The 10,519-nt window shown below is 41.8% G+C and overlaps 1 protein-coding gene across 1 annotated transcript in view; it reads right to left on the reverse strand.

The window, feature by feature from the left end:
* Positions 1 to 9,215, reverse strand: part of LOC148028010 (putative protein S-acyltransferase 14) — a 71,296-nt gene extending 62,081 nt beyond the window's left edge. The window contains exons 1-2 of the mRNA XM_087689694.1: positions 8,683 to 9,215; positions 8,332 to 8,575 (exon numbers count right to left, since the gene is read on the reverse strand). Of these exons, the coding sequence (XP_087545820.1) occupies positions 8,332 to 8,575; positions 8,683 to 8,892 (454 nt within the window). The 5' untranslated portion in view covers positions 8,893 to 9,215. The remainder of the gene's footprint in view (positions 1 to 8,331; positions 8,576 to 8,682) is intronic.
* Between the last annotated feature and the right edge of the window lie 1,304 nt (positions 9,216 to 10,519).

Consider the following 10,519-nt stretch of genomic DNA (forward strand, 5'->3'; position numbering starts at 1 on the left):
CCCCTTTTTCCTTTGAGGGCAATTCCAGGCAGCATGGTTAGGGGATAGGTAATTGAAACACAGCCTTTCTTTTTTGGCCTTATCAAAGTCATCTTGACTTAACTTTGGCCTTACATATTGTTTCTTTTCAAAGGGTTGTTTCTTGCCCTTAAGAAATGGTATTTTCCTTTTATATTTACCTACAAATTTTGAGGTTTCCAATTTCTTAGACTTGGGCTCCGTATCCGTGAGACTAGTGAGTGTACCTGAACGCGTACTATTTTCATTGATTAATGCAAATTTAATTGCCTCTTCAAGCATCTTAGGTGAACTCCTTTTCACTACCTTTTTACAGGCTTGATCTAGTCCCCTAATGAATCCTCTTCTCTTTTGAAATTCATCTATTCCTTCCAATTTGAGGATTATCTCACGATATTCCTCCAGATATGTCAATAGGGGTCTTCCCTTTTGTCTGACATAATCCCAATCTTCCCAATTTCTTTCCATTTCATTTTCAAGAGGAATTCTTTCAAAAATACCGATTCAAATTTAGCCCAAGTTTCAGGTATTTTATGTGCCTCCTTTAAAGTTCGCCACCATTTATATGCCTTTGGTCCCAAAGTTAAACTAGCCTCTAGCGCTTGGAGATGTGATGGAGTACTTTTAAGTTTGTGCAAATCCTCCCATTTTTGGAGAAAATTAAAGATAGTGTCTTTATTTATGTCTTTTTCCTCCCTGTGAAACTGAGGGGGCTTCATATCTTTTAACACTGGGTTATCCCTCAGCTTTTGGTGGGGTTCCCTAGGATCTCGCATAATCACATCTAAATCTTTTAATAAAGATGGAATATCCGAGGTTTCTAGCTTATTTTTATCCAACACATCACAAAACAAAGAAGCTAACCCAACCACTTGAGGGTGTTGAAGACAAGGAAAGGGTGATGAAGGATGGTGAGGTGGTGGCAAAGTGGTAAAGAACTGTCAATGGAGACAGCTTAAGATCTGCCCAAGCATGCTCTACACAATGAGATGCATAGTAGTGTACTACATGATGAGAATGAGCATGTAGCATATGTCATTTGGAAAAATTGTTCATTTGCCCAAGTGCTCTTTACAAAGATGATGAAATCATGCAATGCAAAGGAGAAGATACAACATGAAAGAAAGACTGATGCTGAAGACAAGTGCCGAAACTTGTAGAATACCCAGAAAGGGTAGCAACCCCCTCTCAACCCTTGATGTCAAGGCTGAAGGAGGAAAAGGAACTTGATGTTGGTCTTCGTGTGGTGCCGAGAACCATGAAGAACCCCAACTAGAACAGCAAGGTAAAAGTCACCACCATGATAGCATCAAGAGAGATGTTATATAATCCACCTCGGGAGGGAAAACCTCCATGCTGGTAGAAGAGCAAATCTCCTAGGAAGATGAAACCATAAAAGGAATGGTGTGCATCCCATATCTTCAACACAAGAAAAACAGGTGCAAACCTGCATGTTGGTCCTACATTGAAAAATAAAACCCTATGAAAGAGATCAAAATCTGCAGAAAAAAGGCCAAAACCGGTGCATCCCATTTCTTTCAAAGGAGAAGGTGACTCATCAGTCCCAAGATGGGGATTCATGCATTTGAGCAAGCAAGGATGGTGGTGCAGTGTGCAAGAGGGGGAGTCCCTACATAATAGTACCAAGGGATAGAGAGCAACACACTTGCAAGTGTGCGTAAAACACATTGTTAAAGGAACGCATTCCTGCTAATGATGTACTAGGATGCAGAGTGGTATACTTCTGAGCATCTAAAGATGGCCTAAAACCTTGATGTACATCAAAGACAATGTGCACTAAGATTGGATAACCTATTGTAGATGTAAAGTAAGGATCTAGATTAAAAGAAGAGAAATCTAAATGTGAAGTGAATGTGGGAGAAAAGGGCTAGAAATGAAAAGGTGAATGGGAAGCACCAAACTCATTCTCAAATGAAATAGAGAATGAAGGATTACATTGTGAAACATCTCTAAACATGAGTTTTCTTCAAAACCATACCAATACCAATCTAAGTCTCCATAGTGACTTATAGTTGGTTCTTGCATAACAAAAGGAGCAGTATAGACAAAATCAAACTCACACAAAAATGGATTGTACGAATCTACCACTAGACTTGATTGTGAAGAGTTTCAAAGTTGGGCCTCAATGAGTGATCCCTACAAGAAAGGTTAGTAGGAGCGTTGTCCTCCAAATCAAGATCATAATGCCTACTTTGGGTCTCTATTAAAGGGGTGGCTGAAGAAAGCATCAAAGGATCCACAAGATAGAGTCGTTTGAGCCATGGTAAATCAGATACATGTTGTTTATGTATCTTACACAAAAACAAGCCCTCCATGATAGCCATAGGATACTCTATCAAAGAGCACTAACTGTAATATCATATGAAGATATGCTAGGGTTTGCAGTAAGAAAACACAAAAAAGTACGACCACAATTGAAACACTCAGACTCAAATAGAGATATGCAAAATTGAAACCCTAAACACAAAACTCAAAACACACAAACACAAACAAAGAAGAGAGAGAACTCTGAAGTAAATGAATGAATGTTGTAAATGAAGGAAAAAATATATAAGATGCTCAAGGTTGAAGCTAGAAAGAATGTTCAACATGCTCAAGATTAGAGCTGCCCAACAATCGGTGGCTCTTGTTGGAGCGAGATAAGGGAGGTGTTCCACCATAGACAGATCTCAAGTGCAATAACCACCAGTTGGAGCAGAGGTTGATGAAGAAAGTGCTGAAAACACAAAAACGACCTAATGTAAAGAATGGAAGCTGGAAGGATTGAAAAAATGGAAAATGGCAAAATTGGCAAGGAGAAACCCCAGGCGCAAGGTGGGACAGGACATGTCAGTGGGAAAGGGACCCCAAGAGGATATATAACAGAGAGTGCATTGAGTAAAGATTGAATAGAGACACTTGCATGATTGTAAACAAGCAAACGTACAAAGATGCATTTCCACACTTAAGACCTTAAAGTAGTTAGGCTGACCAATAACAGCCTAAACACTGACAAACGACCCAACCCTTACGTCCCCACACTTATAGCATGACACATAATGATAGAATCACAAAGAGAAGGTGTAAAGAAAGAGAACTACACTAATCCAAGTACCACTTACTTCAAAACTAACCAACAATCCTTCAAACCAATTTGCCCCTTGGTTTGCTCACGAATCAGCCTTCACCCTGCTCCTTGAAAGACAAATTCAACCCCAAATCTGATATTGGCTAGCTGGCCTCTTGAATCTCCTTGAAATTCCTCAATTTCAATTGCTAGAATTCAAGTCCTAGGCCCTCAATTTTGAGCACGCACCCCAAGGTTGCTGTCAAATCCTAAATTCTATTGTAAATTAGGGTTTACAACAAAGATTTTCCAATGTCTCCACCTTTGATAATTCAAATGGCTGGATTTCGTTGAGATAACTTGAGAGATGGGTAGGGAATGAGAGAGAAATTTCAAAAGTTTCATCACAAGAAACGCTGAAAGTTTGTTGTTGCCCTGCTCAAACAGCCATGGAAGCTGTCACCTACAGCTTAGGACCACCAGAAAGACTGTTTCCCCCTTCTATATGCTGTCACCTGCACCAATGCACAAAAGGACCTTGGGCTACTATCATCTACTCCTGGAGGGCTCCAAATTATTGTCACCTACTATAGGAATGTTCCATGGTGGCTGCAAATCATCCAGCACCATCTCTTGGTCACTAACAGCCTCCTCCTCTCTCACAATGGCTAGAATAGACTTCCTCCAACCCCTAAAAACGTTTTTTCCACTTGCATGGGCAAATTTTCCTAAGTGGCAGCCTTTTGATCCCATTTTTCAACATTATCCTACTTATTACATTAATTATCAAAAGATTAATTATGAAATTTAATTTAATAATTATTCTAGTGCTTAGAAAAATAATTCCACAAACCAAAAATTAAATTACTAGGCCAATTTGTCTTCCAAGTATCCTAGAGCAGTTATTGACCCCTAGACTAGCATTAATTAATTAATTAATTAATGTCTAGTTTCTAATGTCACTACTGACATTAGTAGCCAATAAATTGGTCTAGGCCCAAATCTGACGTCGGACACCACCTAGTACCTATCAAACATAACTTATTACAACTTTTATCTTTGGCACCAACTTATATCTCAGGGTCTTGGATCGCACACTATGAGATAATAAACTTGCACCTCACATTCGCAAGTCACATTTGCACATTCAATTAACTTTTAATCAAATGCTAACCAAAGTAATAAAATTTCACGTCCTCATGACAGTCACACGTGGCTATCAACGTATCTTTGCCAATGAAACTCATGTCAAGGTGGGAAAATGGTCCTAGGTGGGGGTGCAAGGGGAGACCTCAGAAGGGATGCAAAAAGTGCTACTATGTAGAAATCCAAGAGAGTGGGTTTAGCAAACCACTCACCCAAACCTTTAGAAGACCTATAAGAAGAGGGAGGAGGGGGTTGTCTATATGCTACATGTCCAATGATATGTGTGCCAGAAGGAGCAAGTGGTGCAGCAACTACAAGTATAGCCCCACTCCATTGTCCACAAAGGAGTATCACTCGTAGATACAGTCAAGGCCTATTGTGGTGGCTTAGCTGGAAAACCTTGGGCCTTAAGATGACACTCCTAGTATACATGGCCTGAACGCTGGCAATGTATGCAAAACCAATTCTTTTTAGGAAGTTGCTACTAAATGGATTTGGTTTCTTTAGTTTCTTGGGTTTCATTTGAGAAAGGGGTGTTAGCACCCTTAGGGTCCTCCAAGCTAGTCTAGTTTTTCCTTAGTACTCTTAGTTCTTTAGACTAATGAGTTAAGCCCATAGGCTACTTTTTCCTTGGGATACTTAGGCTTTAGGATCTCCTTCATTCATCTTCTGCAGCATTCACACACTCACCCATTTATACATCTCTTTTCTTCATTCTAGTTTACATTTGTTTTGTTTTATTTTGAAGCATCTCATTATAAAGCTCTTATTTTTGCATAGTCTAATCTCTTTTGCAATGTTTTGTACTTCAATATAGGACTAACATGCAAGTTTGCACCGGTTCATTCTAGGCTGGAGACGTGGAAAGCTCACAAATCCCTTATGGTTTCATCTTCCATAGAGACTTGCTCTTCTACCATCATGGAGGCTTTCTCTCTTGAGATGGATCTTGCAACATCTTTGGATGCTATCACAATAGTAAGTTCTCCCTAGCTCCTCCAACTAGGGTGCTTCATCCTCATCCTTCTTCATACTTCTCAGCACCACATGAAGACCGACATCAGGCTCTTATTCCTCCTTTAGCATCGACATCCATGGTTGAGAGGGGGTTCCTACCCTTTCTTGCTATTCTACAAGTTTTAGCATTTGTCCTTCAGGGGGTTTCTACCCTTGCTTGCTATTCTATAGGTTTCAACATTTGTCTTAGACATCAACCTCCCTTCCTTGTTTCACCTATCCTTTGCATTGCATGATTATCATCATCTAGTAATTAGGCAAGTGAACAATTTCCCCACAAAGGATACTATCCAAGGGACATATACTACATAAGCATTCTTATCATGTAGCATGCATCTATGCATCTCATTATGCAAAGCATCCCTAAGTGGATCCTGAGTTGTTTCCACAAGCAGCTCTCTTACCACCACACTTTCATATTTCTTCACATCTTTACTTCGTCATTGACACCCTTGACACGTGGTTGGGATAGTCTTCTCTTTTGTATCGTTGGATCTAACCATCCCTTTATTTCCTCGATGGGCACAATTACTTGGGAAAAAAAAAGTTCAAAATGGCTATATCGCCTTTGCAAGTCCTGGTGGGCCATTGGGCAACTAACAAGCACCCTTCATCCAATGCCTTGGCCTCTCTAGGGGACCCTTTGGGGTCCCAAGGTAAGATACCCATTGCCTTTTTTAGTATTGGTAAGTCCTTGTGTAGCCAATATGCACCCTTGCCTAATGCCCTAGTTACTTTGGTGTGGGATGCTTTGGAATATTATAGATTGAGTTATGCTTGAAGTCCCTTTTTGGTTTCAGTTTTGAGTCTAAGAGAGAATGTTATGCTAAAATATATACATAACATATTAAATCTTCATTAGCTTATTAAAATAGCCCCAAAACTCAAAGATTACCAAAGTTTTTGTGTCTCATAAGCCAAACCCTAATTTTGGGAGGATCCACATCTATAAATAGAAAGCTTCCCAACCACTTAGTTCATCCCTTCTCTTGCAAGTCATCACTCTTCTTATAGGTTTTCAGTCACTCATCAACCCCCCACTTTGTCTGTCGGACCCTAGCAACTACTGCTACATCACTACGAGCTCGTACTGCCCTATCTCCTAGTCATGAGTAACGGGCCGAACAAGCCCTAGGGACACCATCCTTGTGACGATTGCATTACAGGACACATCGCATCTAAAAGTGACGGATTAGAAAGTGACATCATAATGTGATGGGACACATTATGGGATGGGGTATCCTATTCTTGAGCGAGCAAGGACAAGGTGGAACATGACATGGTCAAATTTGACACCTACACCAACCTACGTAACACATTTGTTCAACTTGCCACACATCCCCGACTTGCAAAGCACTCATCGCCGACTTGAAAACAACAAACTTATAGGCTCCCTTTACTAAGTATAATGCATTATAAATACCACCTTTGCAAATTGTTACACCACAATGCATTCACTATTCACTCTTTAGCGACCAACCTCCCTTTCACCCTTCACTACTCTGTCCACAGCTACCAACCAGCCCATGCCCATCTTCCGTGCCTATCTCAAGTCTCGAGCCTCCATGAGACACAACTGTCCGCACATACTCTCTCTCTTTTTCGTAATAGGTAGTTGTATTAATCACAAAAAAATATACAAGATTACATGATTGGAAGATGCAAGATTACTCTAGGCCATCGTGCATAAACTCAACTCTCTTTTACAAACAACACGTAAACCCAGGAGTACAAAATCAAGGCAGGCTCACTGAAGAGACCACCTAACACCAAGGTACCAAATCCTCTACAGACAAAGAATCAGCATGCTGAATAAGATCAAGCTGCCCCTAAAGAAGTCTGTTAAGCTTGGCCGCAATTCTATATGCCCAAGGGACTCCTGCTCCAACTCTTGGGATTCCTCAAAGACTGTGGCTGCTTGCACATAAGAGTAGACAAGAGTATGCACCAGAGTAGAAGCCTCTGCGAAGGCCGTCAGTCTCGAGTCTCTGCCTAGCAGCATGCAGGTCTTGCCAAAAATCCATTTCTGCATTCTTGAACGATATTGCTGGGTTAATAGGTATGTTTAGTATTCATGAGCATGGGACTGCTCATTTCTTCATCTTGTCATGGTAAGAGAACTTCATCTGCTAGGTTCTAGAGGAGGAAAGAAGCTGCAATTCAAGGGCATCTGATGACTCTCAATAGAGAGCAACGTCTGGCCGAACGAAAAGCATGAAGCATCTTGATGCAAGGGGAACTGTGACAGGCTTGTGCAGACATCACCATACCTGACAGGAGGGTTCAATGCTGCGTCATTCCAGAGTGGGATTTCCACCTCAGGGGTTTTGGAGAGAAGGCGAGGAAGAAAGAAGCTCTTGGGAAAGGACTGCCCAATCTGCAGGCCTCAAAGTAGAGACCTTGCTGCTGCAGACATGGTCGGAGCACACCCTCTCAACTCTCTTCAGAATGACTCCAGAAGTTTTATAAATTGACATTCAAATTCACACTCTCTCTCTTTTTTTTCGTAAAATCACACACACACACACTCTCTCTCTCAAAGTCTCATTCTAAACAAAGTTAATATTAAACAATTGTTATTTTTTTAATACATTTTGAATTTTTTTTAATGCTATCCTGGTCCCCCATCCCCTGTCTTCTATTTTTCAGCTGTCCCTGTCCCCCATCCCCTTGCCCTACTGTCCAGCCACTCCCAAAGTTGTTGCAGCCTGTGGTTTATGCAGTACGGCCCACATCATCATCATTCACGCCCTCTGTGGCTAGCGCCCAGCTTCCTATTGCTGTTGGTCATGGGTACGATCAATTATATTCACACATTGGATTGGTATGCAATACCTTGCAGATGATCTTTGCTCTCCTATTTTGGTCTATTTACTAGTACCTTTCTTGTTAGAGATGCATCCTCGTTGTAGTCATCCTCGTAACACATCTGGCAACCACACCATTATTATGAGCTACACAACACAGCATTTATAGAAATTGCTGTGTTCTTGAGGTTGGTTGTCAACACTAGTGCAACTTAGGTTTCAGATATTCCTCCCTCCCTCCCTCCCTCCCTCTCAAATGTCCATCAATATACTCACAAACGGAACAGTGATGGCATCTTGGTGGTTTGAAATGAGAGCACTTCCTACAGAAACGAACACCAGAAAGTCCAACTGCTCCATTTTCTGCCGAGCTTGCACGTCCATTTTGAGGAGGACTGGCTGACAATGGAGCTACCTGTGCTTCTGCATCTTCTTCGTCCACTGCTGGCTGCCAATCTGGAGGAACAGCACCAGGATCGGTGAACACAGCCATGAAGTAGCTCCATACCAGCATGACCAGCTGCAAGACAACCTGACTTTTAAGAAAACGGAAATTCTGCCACAGAACGAGAACCAAGACGCGCCATTACTTGGACCATTTTACCACACAAACGGTGAGAAACATACCAGGAAATGGAAGGCAATCAGAATTGGAAGAGCGATGGCCAGGCCGGTGCCGCCTTTAACGAGACGCGGGCCGTAGCTTCCGATGACAACGGCATAGTAAGTGACTGCAACGATGGCGAGGACTGCAAGGATCATGAGGGATCCGAGAGCCCGGAGGCCTTTACACCAGATGAAGACGTTCCATGCCATGGAGATCGAGCTCGTGATCATCAGGAAAGCACTTCAAATTGCATCGGCGGACCTTTCAGGAGCGGCAGGCAGTCAGTTTCCGGGGAGAAGACCCGACATTATTCGCACTCGTGCTCCGATGATGATGCCCCTAGAACGCGGCATGGTGCCTGTCTAATGGTGAGCCTGCGACCGACAGGATGCGTGCTTAGCTTCCAAGACCGCAGGCACAGAAACTCGTTTGGACAAATGTGCCGTCGTCTGTCGTCGCAGGCTAACGATGTCTGGATACAATGCCAACGTGTTATGCGATGGGCGAGGCCACATGTGCGAGCTTCTCTTTTCGGGGCCCTCCTTGGAGGACGAGCGCCTCGAGAGTCAAGGGATCGGTTATTTTACAAAACCTTTTTTTCCAAGCTCCCCAAATTGATTTGCAAAGACATGTTGCATGTACTTGGTCCTCGGCCATTGTTTTATGCTCAAAAGATAGCTCAAATACAACCTGGAGAAAATTCATATGTCTTTGTGATTGTTAAAATATCATTTTTATATCGAATTTATGCTCGTTCGATATTTGGATAGCTATTACTTGGCTTTGTGGGGTACTCCATTTGCAATCCGTTCATCTATTCTACTTGGGTCACCCAAGCTTGTATGGTATTAAACATCGTCACCTTGGTCTTCCGAAGGTTTAGTGTCGATTCTCTATCCATGCAAAATCTTTGCAATGCATCCACTATCTTTGCAAGCCTTCAAGAGAATTCATGATCAATACCACATCATTTACATAACAAGATGGGTATCAATATTCTATCCAAGCTCACACCTCTGGCCCCCCTAATCAATCCACATCATTTGAGAGCTCATTAGAAAACACCAATTAGAGTAGATGAAAGTGGGCATCCCTCCTTCGCTCCACAATGGTATTGTCCATCGTATCAAAAGTCCCTCCTGGACCATACACCCTCCCTGTCACTAACTCATGCAAGACATAAATCCCCCACTTGGATCCTCTCAAGTGCCAATTTCTTGTAGATCACCTATTGTAGATCCTTTAGAGTGACGATGTGTTGTAGTCATTGCATGGGCTTGGCTAAGGACACAACGTCAAATGCTTTGCAAAAATCTACAAAGTAACGAGGCTAATAATCTCTCACTTAAAGGCGAATGTATCCATATACAAAGAAAATAAGAAAATGTGACGAAGTACCAAGTGTACATAGAAGTACAATAAGATGAGAAATAGATGCCATCTCATCCTACACCCATCATCTTCCTAAGAAAGGCATAACGTTCCACTAGGAGACTTTTAGTGAGCAGATTTGCAAGATTCTCGTTAGTTAGATCTTGACAAGCTCTATCTACTTATCCTCAATCACCTCTTTGATGAAGTGATAAGAGACCTTAATGTGCTCAGTCTTTGCATGACAAATCTAAATACATGCCCACTTGAATGGCACTCATAGAGTTCAAATGCAATATAGAAGTCGTAGTCATACCAATGTCTGCCACTAGTAGATGGCCTAACCATATAGCCTCCTTGCAAGCATTAGTGGCTACAATGTACTCAACCTCAATAGTAAACAATGCCATACATTTTTTCACCCTAGATATCCAAGAAATAACACATTTAATAAAGGTAAAGACATAGCCAAATGTGAACTTCTTA

This window comes from Lygodium microphyllum, chromosome 12, assembly GCF_053477565.2.
Source record: "Lygodium microphyllum isolate KBCC chromosome 12, Lygodium_microphyllum_v1.1.10, whole genome shotgun sequence".
NCBI classification, from domain to species: domain Eukaryota; kingdom Viridiplantae; phylum Streptophyta; class Polypodiopsida; order Schizaeales; family Lygodiaceae; genus Lygodium; species Lygodium microphyllum.